The sequence below is a fragment of the Myodes glareolus genome, chromosome 21 (genome assembly GCF_982192425.1).
Source record: "Myodes glareolus chromosome 21, mMyoGla1.1, whole genome shotgun sequence".
NCBI lineage: Eukaryota > Metazoa > Chordata > Mammalia > Rodentia > Cricetidae > Myodes > Myodes glareolus.
The window spans coordinates 21,401,233-21,417,495 of record NC_142046.1 but is presented as its reverse complement, the minus strand read 5'-3'; the positions used below and the strand labels follow the sequence as shown (position 1 = coordinate 21,417,495).

The window sequence follows — 16,263 nt, the reverse complement described above, 5'->3', positions numbered from 1 at the left end:
CATACATAGATGTGTATACATAAACAGTCTGTCACACACATACACAGAGATAAACTCACATGGATACACAAAACATGTTTGCATACATGCATGTGCCTATGTGTGCATAATGTATGTACATATTTTTATGCACATGCATAGGACACATGGGCTCTTTCACATAGACACACATGCATATGTTGACACACATCTGTGTTTGTGAATACACATACACAAATGTTAGAAAATTTGACCGTTTGTATGTGGTTTCAGTTTTTCTCAGATGATGAGAAAATCATGTGGTCGCTTGGGAAATAGACAACCACCTGCCAGGTGTGCAGTGACCCTGTCCAGATGCAGGGTCCAGCTCTAATCTGTTTGGGTGCACCGTCAAGTCTCAGCTCCTGGAGTAGTGTGGAGGGGAACCAGCATCAACCTCAATGCTCACTGGTGTACTTGTACTTTGGGTTACTTGATCTTGTCTTCTGGCCATGTGTTGCCTCTGCCTCAAGGCTTGTGTTTGGCCATCTCTTCAACTTGACCATAACTTCCAGGACCCCTAGTTCCTCGACTCTTGAATTAGGAAACAGACTGAAGTCTACTGTGCTGATTGTAAGGCTGTACTCAGGCCAAGCACATTCACTAAGCACTACTGTGCACATTACTCCCTCTCTTGGTTACAACCGATGGTAGGAACTGGGGACGCTGTTCCTTCACAGCTGGCCTTCAGGGCAAAGTGCACTGTACAGAACATCTGTTTTCTGCAGCACACATTCCTCTTGGGAAAACATCCCAGAAATAGCAGTGACTCTTCAGGTCATAGTCAGGATCACTGGGGAGTGCTAATGAGCAATTCTGCAGTTGGAGCCTGTCCTGCCCTTTTTATGCCAAGGTCTAGTGTCTCCATTGCACCCCGCCTCAGCAACATACCCAATCACTGAACCAATGTAATATCCCTCAGCCTATGCATCTCAGTAAGGGTCTTGGACATTGTAGGGAAAGCATATGGATATTTCAGAGATGAGAAGCCTCTGCGAAGTAAAAAACTGATCAAGAACAATATGCAGTAACAACAACAAATGGTTCTGCTGCCTCTGGAAAATGTAAAAACTGAAGAATATAAATGGAAGATATACATGGAGAAGTTGCCAGTCCGATTAGCCCCAACAGAAGAGGCTGAGTCCTAGGCTCCTAATTCAATGCTGTGAAACTTCTAGGACTACAGCTTCGTGAAGCACCTCAGAAAGCACACTGTGGGAGGCAGACAGGGGCAGGTGGGGAATCGAATACAACCATAGTCTTCTTGTCCATCTCTAGGGGAGAGGCTGAAGGACAGGGGCAATAGGAACCCAGTCCAGCAAAAGAAAGACTAGCTATTCCTCAAGTCCTCTGGGTGGGCTGAGCACTCCTGTGCTGAGCATCAAGTTAGGGAAGAGGAGGCAGAATCCAAGGGCTCCTTGGGAAGCGGGACTCTGGCCAGTAGTCTGATTGTATCTTCTAGCTCTCCACCAGAAACCTAAACATGTCCATGCTGACTTCATCCTCCAGGGTCTTAATCAGACACCTGAGCATGCCCAGCCTAACCACCTCCTCTCGGTTCTCCACAAGGAACCTGACTATCACCAGTCATCTGACTCTCCCATAGGAAAATGCTGAACACAGACCTATGACAGGCAGACCAGGGCAGGCGGGGAACTGGGTACAGCTGCAGTTTTCTCACCCATCCCTAGGGCGTAGGAAGTGAACGTTCATTCATTCAAGGAAAACTGTTCATTCCCAGCACAGTTCTTGAACAATCATGGTAAATGAGACAAGAGGCCTGTATCTCCCTATCAGTCAGCTCCTGCAGCCTCTTTCTCTATAACCTATCTTATAGGGAAGATCCCTCAGCGATCACCACTTGAGCGACTGAATAAGAGAATACGTGACCGAGCAGTTAAATGAGAAATAACTGAGCAAGTGAATGTGTGGGTATGGAAGGTGGGATAGAGTTGGCACACTGCCTGTCAGTGGAACGGGATCAAGAATCGCCCAAGGGACGAACCTCTGAGCCGTCTCTCTGTGAGTCTAGGTTGGATCGAGATGGGAAGCCCCAGTCTAAATGTAGGGGAGTATCATCCCAAGAGCTGGGGTCCCAGACTGAAGAAAAAGAAAAACAGGAGTTGAACCCCAACATCCATCTATGACTGTGACCAGCTGTCTCAGGCTCCCGCCACTATGCCTTCCCTCCATGCTTAGTTTATCACTTCTTAAACTATAAGCCAAAACTAGCCGGACTGTGGTGGCGCACATCTTTAATCCCAGCACTTGGGAAGCAGAGGCAGGCAGATCTCTGAGAGTTCGAGGCCAGCCTGGTCTACAGAGAGAGTTCCAGGACAGTCAAGGGCTATACAGAGAATCCCTGTCTCAAAAAAAACAAAAGCAAGCAAGCAAACAAACAAAAACCTATAAGCCAAAATATATTTTCTTCCTTAAGCTTTTTTTTTTTGTAAGATAGATACAATCACAGAACCAAAAAAGTCATTAACACAATGAAGAAGTGAACAAGGAAACAGGCGAGAGAAGATGAAGGAATGCACGAGTAAATAAAATGAGCAATCAGAGTATCGGTTCAGGGCCAGGTCGGTGAAGGGATGAACACACACAGATGGAGAGCCCCTGGTGTCCTGCTTGCCTGCCTTCCTGAATACGGTCTCTGGCATGGAAGATTCGTACGACATGATGTTTCAGGGCTCTCTGTGGAACCTGGTGTCAAACAACTTTTGAACCCAACCACTCCATGAGGCCCTTGTTGTCTAAAAACAAATCACACCTAACTTACGTAGCATAGTAACTGTTTTCTGCGTTGATTAAAGGAGTGGAAACATTATAAGGCCTTCCCAGTTCCTCTGGTTCTCATAAAAACTCCACCTAGCAACCTACAACATGCAATTAGGACTGGGAACAGACATACACATTGGCTCCTATATCCAAAGGAAATGGCAGAGAGGAAAACGCAAGCCCATCTAGAGAAACATTGAAAGCCCACATTATGGAAGGTGGGGTAGAGTTGGCACACTGCCTGCCTAACTAGTACACATCTCTGGGCTCAGTCACCAATACTTTAAACAACAGCAGCAGCAGCAGCAAAATCCACACATGACATTTGCTCTCAAGCCCGATCGTTACACAGGTCGCTTCCACATGTGTCTCTTCGCCCTCCCGCACTGGATCACATGCTCCATCACACAGCCTTGGGAGAAGGCAGGACACTTCTGTGCAAAGAGCCCTGGAAGCGTCCCTGACCCCCAGGCATAGGCACGCTCCTGAGGAGCATACTGAGGGTCTCAAAGACTGTGTCTCTGTCCCAGAGTTGCACCAAGGCAAGGGGTCAAAGAGGAACATGTCCTGAAAGGGGGACCAGTGCTACCATACACGGAACCGGGTTAAGTCCCTAGGCCTCAGACCAACACCTGAGGGGGACATGCACATGGAGCTGTCTAAATCCACCCTGGCCCTGACTGGAGAGCCACAGGAAATGACAACCCTGAGCACCAGAGAGCGCTGGAGCTCACTCACCACGCAGCTGGGTCGTACTCAGCCCAGACTCGAATGAATTCATCTAGGTGGTGAGGCCCTAGGATGGAAGAGTCCCGCGTGAGGTACTCAAAATTGTCCATGATCACAGCAACGAAGAGGTTCAGCATCTGCAGGGAGAAGAAGAGGTGGCATACAATCCACTGGGCCTTCTTTGCTGCCCTCCAGCTCTGCCCACAGTGGGCATGAGGAGTTCTCTGGGCAGTAGAGGTCACTCTCACTGGTAAGGAAAGACCTGTTGTCTTTCCTCCTTGCACTGGGACTTCCAGCGTCTCCTCAGTCTCGGGGATTCTTAACCCCAATTTTGACTCCTGAAAAGACAGAAAGACTAAAAGACAGAAATCATTTCCCTACAAGCGCCGCTGTCAAAAATGACCTGGCCGGACTCCAGGCGGCAGTGTCATACTGCCCGGTACTCCCGTGCAGCCCCTGCAGCGTGCACAATAAGCCTGCCAGTCATCTGAAACAATAGATAGACATCAAAACCAAGAGCCATAGTGTTTAGATGATTTCTAGATTATCGATTTTCTAATCCTTATGTCAATAACACTATTTTATTGCTATTGTTTTGTGTGAGGCCTAGGCTGGCCTAGAGCTTGCTATACAGCAGAAGATGGCCTTATGTTTCTGATCCTCCACCTTCTAAGTACTGGAATTCTAGGTGTGTGCCACCCACACCCAGTTTATGCCATGCTGGGAATCAAACCCAGGGTTTTGTGAATGCTAGGCAAGCATTCTGCCAGGCACAGAGATGCACACATGTAACCCAGCACTAGTGAAGCTCATGCAACAGTTGGCCTAGCCAAACTGATGCACTCTGGGTTCAGTAGGGGCCCTGTTTCAAAAAATAAGGTAGAGAGCAAATTGAGGAAGATCCCTGGCATAACCCTCTGGCTTCCACATGCTATGCACCCCCGCACACTCATGCACACATCCATAGAAACACACACATAAACACACACACAAGAAAGGTAAGAACATCTGGAGTTAGGTTTGCCACATCTATATAGGTGGCTCACAACTGTCTGTGGCCCTCCAGGGAATCTAATACACTCTTCTGGCCTTTCGGGATACACTTATACACAGTGAGATGTGCATATACAAAAATAAAAATAAGGATATCTTTTATTTTTAAAGAAAAGGCTCAGATTTTTTGGATTCTTTCTCCAAAGCTATAGTAAGCCTAAGGCAGAGCCCAGTACCTCCTCCTCCTCTTCTCCTTGGGTATATGTGTATATTGTGTGTACTTGCTCCTGCTTTCTGGTGTGGACCCTGAGCACATATATGTGCATTCACATGTTGTATGTGCTTGCTTTTGTTCCCATGTGTGGGCACTGGGCACTGTGTGTCCATATGCATACATATAGGCCAGAGATTGACATCAGGTGTCTTTCTTAATCACTTATCCATCTTATTTTTTAAAACAAAGCCTCTCCCAGAACCTGGAGGTCACTAACTCTGCTGCTCTGACTACGGAAGGAGCTTCAGTGACCCAGTCAGCTCCGTACTGCGCCCCTCTCAGCACTGGGGTTACACATAAGCACCAGCTTTCACATAGGTGCTGAGGAACTCAGGTCCTCCTGCCCGGGTGGCAGGCGCTTTACCGTCTGAGCCATTTTCCCAGACCAAGGGCTCTGCACTTCTAACAGGCACTCAAGAGATTCGTGCTGCCGAAGTCCCACACACGAGTTGCGGGGCAGTGCATCGTGGACACAGAAGGCACAGCTCAGCTACACTGCCACCTCGACACAGGGCTAACTCACACACATATCGAGCCCCGAGATCTGCGCGGTGTCTCTCCTGCCTTCTAACCTATGCCGGCAGATCTTCATGTGTCCATCAGAGGGAGGGCCCACATTTAGAGCTTAGAAAATTCCAGAGCGTGGCTTTCGTTTCTCTTCTTTAATCAGCTCTATTCAAGTTGTAGATGAGCCCTCCCCAAATCTCTCAACCTCCTCTTGGCCACTGTGGCCTCCCCACTCATTCTGCAGCTCCATCCCTTCCTGTCCAAGGTTCCTGGGGTTCCACATGCCTAAGGACCAGGCCACCAACCTTTTACATCGAATCCTAGAGTCACTTCCTCAGCAACCCAGACATCCTGCCTCACTCAACTTCATGGCCACAGTGCACACAGGCTTTTAGCATGGGACTAACGTAGACTTGATCAAAATCAGGACCCAACAAAGGTGATGGCCTGAGACAGGCACATGTGGCCCAAGGAAAGGACTTACCAGAAAGGAACAAAGGAAGATGAAGGAGACGAAATAAAAGTAGGCAAAGTCGCTCCCACACTCGCTGGCATTGGCATGGGGATCGCAGGCCCGGTTGCCCAGACAAGACAGCATGATCTCATGCCAGGCCTCCCCAGTGGCACTCCTGAGGAGGACAGAGTGGTAAGCACACAAAGGCAGGTCCAGGAGGAGCTGTCCAGCAAGCCCAGAGCCTGGGTGGCAGAGCCATTGGAACCCAGATGACAGGAGATTTCCAAACCGATCACTAAGAAAGCCCTGTAAATGGCCTATGCACTGGGAGCTTGCCCGCCGAGGGCACTCACTCCCGTGCACACACAACATGCTCCAGCACGTTCCTGACTTTCGAAACTCAGTCTTCCTCATCCTCGTCATCCTTTAACTCTGTGGCCAGTCTAGAGACCACTTTCTGCGTTCTGCCACCAGCCTGCCATCAGGAAGACCACCATTTCCCTTTATCAGCCCTGAGTGGCCTCCCACTGTCTCGCAGTGTCCCAGCAGGGTGGGGTGTAGCTGCTTTTTTCACTCCCTCCCCATTTCCGTGATCCTTGTCAGTCACTGCAGAAGCCCAAACTCATGTACCTTTTCTGGGACCCGGGAACTTGCAGCCTCCCCTTTCCCACCTAACATCTGCTGTGCTCTGTCTACTTTCACCTCAGTCACTGCTTCTCAAAACCATGCCAAGTGGTCACCGCTTTTGTTTACAGACGGGTGACCAGCAAAGACAACAAAAGACCTACACATGAGTGCATAGCTGGTCCTGGATAGGAGCAGAGACCACTGCCCATCAATGTCACCAGGTGTGCGAGTTCCCTGTAGGCTGCTGTTCCACCCGAGCCGGCATGACTGAGAGAACCACTTCTTGTGACAGAAAGCTCAGGATGAACAGAAATCTTTGAGAACAAAGACCTCAAACTGAAGCTGATTTCATAAGTTTGCTTCAAATCTGTGTGGCATGAGGCAGAAGCCCAGAGACACACAATTTGGGAAAGTGTAAGCCTGCAGATTTGAAGATTCTCTCTAAGTAACTCAGTGAATGGGGTCTGGGACGGTGTCCGCTTTCCTCCAGGAGACTGCAGTAAGCCAAGGCACAGACGAGCTGGGGAGGAAGGGGTACACCGGAGGACGGGTGACATTTGCATGTAGGAACAGCTGGAGTGAAATCTTAGGAAGGGGTCCCTAGGCAGGGTCTGAACACAGCACACCTCACTATCAATCTCTGCAAAGAGCCCATTTCCTCGGTCTAGAGCCAGAGATGGCCAATAAAAGACTATAAGAGACAGAAAGGTATCTCACACCTTCCTCTTCTGAGGAAGACTGAGGGTGTCTGTAGCACTAGGCCTGTGCAGATGGGCCTCTTGCTCTGGCCCCTGAGTGTCGCCTGCTACTTTTCTGAAGGTACCCAGGAGTCTGGGCCACTATGGTTCCAGGGAGAGTACTGGGGGAAGGGCAGAGAGTGAAGGCATGTTCAAATCACCAGTTTGGTGGAGCTGGCTCCTCTCTCTAAGTAACTGAAAACTCCCTGAGGGTCCTGTTTCTCCTTTATCCATTGATGCAGGTGCTGCCAGTACAGCAATCGGGTCCAAGGGGACCTTGCCCAGCACCTGCTGCCCGCCCACACTGTACCGCCTCCAGACACCTTTTGGCTCTCACTGGGGAGCAGAGCTACAGGTTAGGTTGGCACAGGGGCCACAGGATCCCTCCCCCAGGTACTTCTTTTTCCATCAAGAGGAGGCAGACAAGAGCCCTTTGGAAAAATAAATAGAAAGCAAAAGAACTGGAAGGACCACTCAACAGAAATGGCGTAATTTTGGTTCTGGAAGGGAAGCGGTCCCCATGAATGGAACTGATCCTTGTCTCCCGCAAGTGGAGAGTGGACGCGCTCCTTAGGTGAACAGCGGCGCACCTGAACAACAGCATCAAGGCTTGCAGAAACGTTCGGAAGTTGTTGTGTCGGTTGATACTGGTGTCATCATCAAGGGCAATGTTTCCAAAAACCTGAAATGGAGAAAAATAACAGAATATCGGCGCTGGATTTGGGGAGCTAGACTCGCTAGTCGGGGCAAGAGAAAGTGTGCATGCAACATTGAGGGCAGCACAAGGGATGGGGTCGCCTGGGACTATCGCGGGTCCCAACACGGACAACCTCTGGGTGGAGCACACTCATCCCACAGCCCCGTGCATGCGGCTGGGGCTCGGAGTCTACCCACGGATGCGAGTCTGAGTAGCCCGGATACATGGGGGTTGGGCTCCGCTTTGACTAGGAAGGCAGCATTTTAGGTCACTCTCTAATCTAAAACTGTAATTAGGTTGGTGACAGCTTGGGGAATGCTCTTTGGGGTCTCCTGTGCAAGCAGCACAATGGGCAATCTAACAGACTGCTTCTAGGGTAAGAATGCAGATGAGCCAAGAGCCATGCTAAGCCTACGACCCAGACTAAGTGAAAGTCTATGAACTATCATGGTTCCACAAAGACCAGGGAAACACATGCTATTGGACCCACAGACAAAAGCAACAAAAAATGTACGTGTTTGTTTTAAGTAGCATCAAATCTCAGGAAAGCTTTAAACTGATAAAACTTCAGTCTGAAATAAGAGTCTTAGCTCAGGGCTTTGGCACCTCCTGTCTACACTGTTCGGAAGTGGCCACATTTACAGTTCGGATACTGATTAAAATCTTCTGAATGTTCTTTTGCCCTGAAGAATTAGCACAACAATATTCTTTGACAAAATAAAGAAAAACTAAGCTGTTGTCGAGTTCAATGATCTGTGGGGAGAGGGGTTCTACTCTGGGAAAGATTTCATCAGTAACATCTGACCTGTACAGGAGTCCTTTATCTCCGGACAGCACGAAGCCACCAGTCAGATGCTGGCGACTAATCTAAAAGTGCCTGGATGGACATCCTAACCCATGGTGGACCTCACTTTCAAAAACACCGAAGTATGGCTTCCCAGGGAAACGGGAATGAGCAAAATGGGTTGCTGTGAGCCCAGCCTGAGCTGTCTTGGTTTCCTCTGCCACAACGCAGCGCTTCTGAGGTTTAATTCAATGCTTACACCAGTATCTGGATCACAGTAAATGATCGCTTCATTGTATTATTATCATTTAATGACAGTGGCCCATATCCCTTTCACCCGGCAGACAGGAGCCCTGTGTCCAATCCAATCTGGGCAGGTGGCACCCACCTGCATGCCGATGATGGCGTAGATGAAGAACAGCATGGCAATGAGGAGGCACACGTAGGGCAGCGCCTGGAGACACATGAGCACATCAGCTCCAGGGCATCCCTGAGGCTACACAAACCTCAGCCTGGCCCAACTCCACCCCCACTGACCACTGAGCCCTTCCAGCAGCAAGTGGCCCTGCCTGCTTGTCTCTGACCTGAGAGCACAAACCTAGCTCAGAGTTGTACGGGTGTTAGGAAAACAGCCTACTGCTCACTCAGACTGTCTTTAGGATGTTCTAAACTAGGATGGCAGGTGCCGAAGCGGCACGCACAGCCTGCCCTCCCTCAGCCTTCTACAGGCAGGTCCACTCTGGGTGGGGGAGAGGAAGCGTGGCAAAGGAAGAGAAACAGAAACTGCCCAGAGGGAGCTGTCCAGCCCTTACCGGAGCCCTGCGTTACCTTAAAGGACTGGACGAAGGTCCACAGCAGGATGCGGATGGTGTAGCCCTGGCGAAGCAGTTTGATCAGCCGTGCCGCTCGGAAGAGGCGGAGGAAGCTCAAGTTGATGAAGTTGTTCTGCAAAGAAGCAGTGTTGTTTGGAATCTCTCTCGAAAAGGGCAGACAAGCTGCGTCCATCCTACAACCCTTCCCCAGGTCCCCGTGACCCCCAAAGAAATATGGTTAAAAGAAACGAAAAGGAAATCATTGTTTTAGCCTAAGCAGCAATTGGCTGCACAGAAATCCTTCCAAAAGAAAAGCTTGTCGCCATAAGTCACTTCTCAAGCAACAAGTCAGAGAAAATCCCTTCAGACTAGGGCCGTTCCCCAACAGTGAAGGACATAAAGAAAAACTCTCCAACGCCCCCTTCTGCCAGGTAGTGCTGGGAGATCACCTATGAGCCTTGAATATTGGCAACCTCTCCTAGGACACTGCCAAACTGTCCAGGTACTCTCCAGGGGGCATTCCTGAAGTGACCCCTGCCTGAGCTTAGCAGCCAATCTTCCCTCTGGGCTCAATCAGGAAAGGTCTTGCCGGTCTGAGCCACTAGCTGGCTTCTCTGGGACTGGTCCAGACGTTAGCAGACATTCTCATAGGGGGCAGGTATGGTCACTGCTGTTGTTACCATAGGAGCTACCTGTGCCACCCACACTCAGGACTCTGTTCTAGAGAACCCAGGACATTGGGCATTGCTCCCTCAACCCAGGGTTCAAAACCAAGCCCCATTAAACCCCAGACTCTAAAGATTACCTGTCCCTGGGCACCTTGGGTTACTGACAGGCCTTTTCAGGGCTCTGGATCTGTGGCGGTATCCATGCACTGACAGTGCACCTGTGCAGCCAGGTGTTTTCTGCCTATTTAGACACCGGGTGCCTATGCTATCACCTGAAAGCAACTTCCTACCGTTTGGCATTTTTCAATATGCAAGCAGCTCAGGCTCATACACATTTGTGTTGTCAAGATTCAGTGACGAATGAAAAGGAAAGAGGAGACAAATGTTGAGTGAGACAGAAGAGCAGGACAGTACATGCAGACACGGAAGCAGGGACAGACTGAGAAGATGCTCCGGGGCTGCCCATCTCAGTGCAGGGATGGCTTTCATGCCGATTTCCAATGGACATCTGCCTTGTCTGTTGCTTCCACTCTTGGGAACATATCTGTATGGCTCTCAACCAGAGGAACAATGTTTCTGGACTGTTTATGCAAGGGGTGAGGTAAAGTCACCTTGACGGTGATTCTGGGCAGGATGTGGGTGCCTTAGAAGCAGGACTGATTTCAGACACTATACAGAAGGGTCAGTGGACATGGAGGGGCCCCAAACTATGTCCAAATCAGCAATAGGGCAAATATCACCTCAGGGCATGACCCTGAAAAATGACACAGCTGACAGACTCCTGGCTCGCAATGAGGAAAGAATCTCACTTATAGACATCAGGACCAAGAACCATTGTCTACTAATACCAAGGATTAGTAGACAGGAGGCAAGCACCCGCCTCTCTCCAGGCTTCTATTTGGTAACTAACTGTTCAGCTGGCTTTAGGGACAGGGATTAGAACAATACAACGCTTGCCCAACTCAAAGCAGCCTGTACTGAGGTACCTAAAGAGAAGGCCTCCTGAAGATCTGGAGGAAAATAAGGGCTTCTTGTAGTAAAGGCAGGACAGAAGGCAATAGGGATTGTGGGAGGCACCATAAATAATAGCATATCTAGATGTCCTGAGGGATGAAGGCAAGACTGAATTACGGTCACCTCCACTTTGGTGACAAAGATTCACACCCCTTCACCCAAGCTTTCCTCTTGGGAGCTCCCTAAGTGCTCAGGACTGGACGGGGCAGCAACAGATAGGCAACCCTAGAGTACCATGAGATTAGATGGTGATGACTGCCAGATGCCCCAAGCATCAAGTGATGGGCGAGGCAACCACCATGCCAGTCACATGCAGGATGGCAAAGGACAAGCAGACAGCTGTGCATCGTGTACTTTCACCTCTGGCTGGGTCATCTCCCTGGTGGTCAGTAGACCTGTCCTGTGCTCCCAGGACCCATGGTTTCTGCTGCACGGGAAGTGGCTCCAACCACCACGATTGTCCTTGCTTCTGCTTCACTAAGTCACAGGCATGGGTAGCCTAACTGTAGGGATCACTGACCCTAAGGGGACCCCAGTCCCTAACACTTTAGTCTTAGCCTCTGCTCACAACCAGGAGAGGCATCCATACCCACTTGATGAATATGGGGGAGTTGAAAGTATGCTAAGCATTGTAAGACACTCCCAACGAGGATAGCTGAACTTATTCCAGACCTTAAGGCCTGGCATCCAACCCCACCATGGCCTCTAATTAGTCACAAGACCTTGTTCCTGAATATCACCTGAGCATGATGCCCAGATCTATGGACACAGGCTGGTCAAGCACCAAGGAACAAAATTCTGCAGTTCTAAACCAGCTACTCTCATTCGTTCATTTGAAAAGGGTAGAGATGGAAAGACACAGACAGACACTGGGTGGTCGTATGGGCTATGTAGAGGAGACAAGGAGGTATACGGTCAACAAGACAGAATGACAGCCTACAGAATGGGAAAAAAAATCTTTACCAACCCCACATCAGACAGAGGGTTGATCTCCAAAATATACAAAGAACTCAAGAAGTTGGTCATCAAAAGAACAAATAATTCAATGAAAAAAAAATGGAGTACAGACCTAAACAGAGAACTCTCAACAGAGGAATCTAAAATGGCTGAAAGACACTTAAGGAAATGCTCAACATCCTTAGTCATCGGAGAAATGCAAATTAAAACAACTCTGAGATTTCATCTTACTCCTCTAAGAATGGCCAACATCAAAAACACTGATGACAACTTATGCTGCAGAGGTTGAGGGGAAAAGGTAACACTTCTGCATTGCTGGTGGGAGTGCAAGCTGGTACAACCTCTTTGGATACAAGTGTGGCGATTTCTCAGAATAGGAAACAACCTTCCTCAAGACCCAGTAATACCACTTTTGAGTATATATCCAAAGGATGCTCAGTCATGCCACAAGGATATGTGCTCAACTATGTTCATAGCAGCATTGTTAGTCATAGCCAGAACATGGAAACAACCTAAACATCCCTCAACTGAAGAATGGATAAGGAAAATGTGGTACATTTATACAATTGAGTACTACACAGTAGAAAAAAATAACAATGTCTTGAAATTTGCAGGCAAATGGATGGAGCTAGAAAACATCATTTTGAGTGAGAAAGACAATTATCATATGTACTCACTCATAAGTGATTTTTAAACATAAAGCAAAGAGAATCAGCCTACAAATCACAAACCCAGAGAACCTAGACAACAATGAGGACCCTAAGAGAGACATATATAAATATATATATATATATATATATATATATATATATATATATATATATATGGGAAGTAGAAAAAGACAAGATCTCCTGAGTAAATTGGGAGCATGGGGACCTTGGGAGAGGGTTGAAGGGGAGGGGAGAGACAGGGAGGGGAACAGAGAAAAATGCAGAGCTCTATACACATATGAGAGAGACAAGGAGCTGAAACTGCCTGGCCTGGCCGGAGGCTGTACAGAAAACATGCCACAAGCATTTCTGCAGTATCACGGTATCTCCTCAAAGCTAACTCCAGCTATAAAACCTTACATGAAGTATTCAGCTTCCATAACAGGGATATCAAATATCTGCCTGTGTGGATGAACTTCCATGGCCACAGTACAAGATGAGCTGCGACCAAATGTCCTTACTCTCTTCTTCAAACTCTCAAGGACCTGGAAGAGACCTAGTGGCCTGTGAAGTCCACAGAAACCTGAATAAGACATGCTCACAGATCTGTGATATGCGAAGGGGCGTGGATGAGGATCCGTGAGTTCTAATACACTGGGGCAGAGTCTCCTCCAATTCAGGCCCTACACAAACCCTCCCCTAAACCTTATACCTCAGCTCCAACACTCTAAGGAAGAGCTTGTCTACTGGATGCTACTGGGGTGTGGTAGTTTGAAGATCTCTTGGACATTTGAATACTTGAACACACAGAATACCTGAACAGCCACCAGTTGGGGAGGATTAGGTGTGGCCTTCCTTGCTAGAAGAGATATGTCACTAGGGGTAAGCTTTGAGGTTTCAAAGGGATTGCCCCCTGCCTCCTGCTTCTAGTTTGAAATGTGAGTTCTGGGCTGCGGTTCCAGTCCCAGGCCTGACTGCCTGCCATACTCCCACTGTGGTGGGGACGGCTCTGATCCCTCTGCAGTGGTAAGCCCCAAATCCTTTCCCCTCTGTCAGCTGCCCTCATCATGCTGCCTGATCACAGCCAAAGAAACCAAAACTAATACGTGGGGTCCTCAGCAGACGCCATGTTGGCAAGGATAAGTATTCTCTGTGTCGGCAAGCCGGGGGCATAGCAGACAAGAGGTAAGTGCAGCAGAAACCATGGATTCACAGGGATGAGGGCCAAATATGCCCTACAGGACCTTGCAAATTTGATTGAGTTTCAGCAAAAAGATCTGCCCTAGGTCTGCCCACCACGCACCCCAGAAGCCCCACTTCCTCTCCTCCCAGGTTCAAACAGCTCCTTAGAGGGCTCAGAAACCCGTGCTGCCTCAGAAAACACTAGAAGAGGCCAGAGGTGAGTCAGTGCAGCAAAAAGAGCTCATGCCTCAGAAGGCCGTGGGCAGAAGCCCCAAGACAGAGCAGAGGAGCGGAGTAAGCAGAGACGAGAGGCGTAAGAACTGTTTAAAGTCGTGAAACCAACCGTTTCCTATGTGTGATGTTTTCATGGATGGGTTTGTGCATATTATTTACAAATTGGGGTGGTTTGAGCAGCAGGTGCACAACATACAGACGGAGACATGGGTTTTCGCATTGTATGTTGGTTGGATGGCGTGAGTCAGCAGGTTGGTTAAGGTAAATCAAGAACAAAAACAGGAAACAAAAGAGAAAATGAGTCATCAACACAAGCAAGAACTCAAACTCTGAATACTTAACTAGAAAATGTAGGATTTTGTTAAACCACATAATTTTCTGAAAGTGTGTCATTCAAAGCAAGTTTCTGAAATCTATAGGTTATGCAGACAATGAGATCCATTTGCATTTTTGTTTGTAATGCAAATCCAAAGATGAATCACACACACTTACTATTATTATTTTTATTTCCAGGCAAAGAAATCAGCATCAGTTTTATGAAGGCTTAGAGCCCTCTTCTGGGTGCCATTGCGACGTCTACTGGTTTTTAAGTTGGGGATTGAAACTGACACTCAAATTTTTGCCTAAGGAAAAAAACGGCATTTGCAAAGCAAATGTATAAGATGGCTCCAAATGAAAAACACACAAACAGAATACTGGTCAGCTGACGTGATGACTTTCCTTTCATCTCCCCTCCTCCAGGCAGACAGAGTTGGGGCCTGAGCTCCAAGAGCAAGTGGCCAAACCGTAGCTGAATTTTCACAATCCCTGGTCTCCCCAGCTCCCAGGTTCCTAGGCTCCCAGGCTCCCAGGTTTTTAGGCTCCCAGCCTCCCAGGTTCCTAGGCTCCCAGCCTCCCAGGTTCCTAGGCTCCAAGCCTCCCAGGTTCTTAGGCTCCCAGCCTTCCAGCCTTCCAGCCTTCCAGCCTTCCAGCCTTCCAGCCTCCCAGGTTCCTAGGCTCCCAGGCTCCCAGCCTCCCTGATGGGCACTAAGGCTCCCGATGCTCTGGACCAGACTGTACACAATCACGGGCTGCCATAGGTGACCATCCAGCAGTGCAGGCATTGAACGACTGGTTAATGTTTGCTCCTGCACCATATCCCTCTGCCTGGAACAAAGCTCTACACATCAGTGATGTCAACCAGTTCCTGGCCCTTGCCTGTACTTCTTAGCTATTTTCAGCAATCAGCAGTCCAGGTCTCTCAGAAACAGGGATCCACCCATGTAAACCCCCAGTCCCCAGCACTATCATTACAATAAGGAGCCTGATATTTGGATCACTTTATCTGGTAGATAAAGAATCCTGTTTCCAAGGGAGGCAGTACACCAATATCAGAAAAGCAGTAAACTTCCTTCTCAGAAACCACACTGGGACTAACAGTCCCAGTGAGCTACACTGTAGTGAGAGTCTATAAAACCAGGAACTGGAAAGACAAAAACGCCTTGGCTTCTCTATTTAAATGGTAGACTCCAGTTTTTCTTCATGGAATAATCGCATCATTGGCCTTGTAAAACCATGAAACATATCATATACACAAATAAGTCTGCATAGATTAATTAGAAGAAAAACAAATCCCATATAGTCACCATTCAGTTCAAAAAGCATGAGCATCACCATCACTTAGAATTCTCCGTTTCTCTTGCTGATATACAGAGGGGGTGGCAATCTTTAATACTTACCAGTAACTGCTTGTTCTTACAGTTTTACTACAGACTTTACCAATGCATTATGCCCTTGCCTATTCTGCCTTGTGCAAACTTTCTCTGACTTGTTCAAACATGGCTCAGACAAGAAGTAGACACCCGAGAAGCACCCACACCAATGTGGATGTCACTAAGCACGGGCATTGCTGTCTTCTCAGTGTTGATACTCCCCAGAAGTTGACCCATTCCCCTGCTGATGTGTGCCTAGACATCTCTATACCGCTAGGGCACCCAGGTGAAGAGCTAAGCTGAAGATGTGCAGGCTACCAGCGTTTTAGCTTCTGTAAGAACATTTCCATGTAGGATAGACCAGCTGACAGTGGTGTGAGTTCTGGGTGACCTACAGCCCGTCAGTTCTAAGCATCAGACAGACCGGGCGGTATAAAATGGCAACTCAATGTCA

The 16,263-nt window shown here is 48.4% G+C and overlaps 1 protein-coding gene across 4 annotated transcripts in view; it reads right to left on the bottom strand.

The window, feature by feature from the left end:
• The window catches only part of Cacna1b (calcium voltage-gated channel subunit alpha1 B), a 162,143-nt gene that overhangs the window by 20,419 nt on the left and 125,461 nt on the right, over window positions 1-16,263 (bottom strand). For all 4 annotated transcript variants that reach the window (XM_087899911.1, XM_087899910.1, XM_087899909.1 and 1 more), the window contains 5 exons: window positions 9,430-9,546; window positions 8,990-9,055; window positions 7,711-7,802; window positions 5,787-5,931; window positions 3,538-3,665 (listed from right to left, as the gene is read on the bottom strand). In XM_087899911.1, the coding sequence (XP_087756037.1) occupies window positions 3,538-3,665; window positions 5,787-5,931; window positions 7,711-7,802; window positions 8,990-9,055; window positions 9,430-9,546 (548 nt within the window). The remainder of the gene's footprint in view (window positions 1-3,537; window positions 3,666-5,786; window positions 5,932-7,710; window positions 7,803-8,989; window positions 9,056-9,429; window positions 9,547-16,263) is intronic.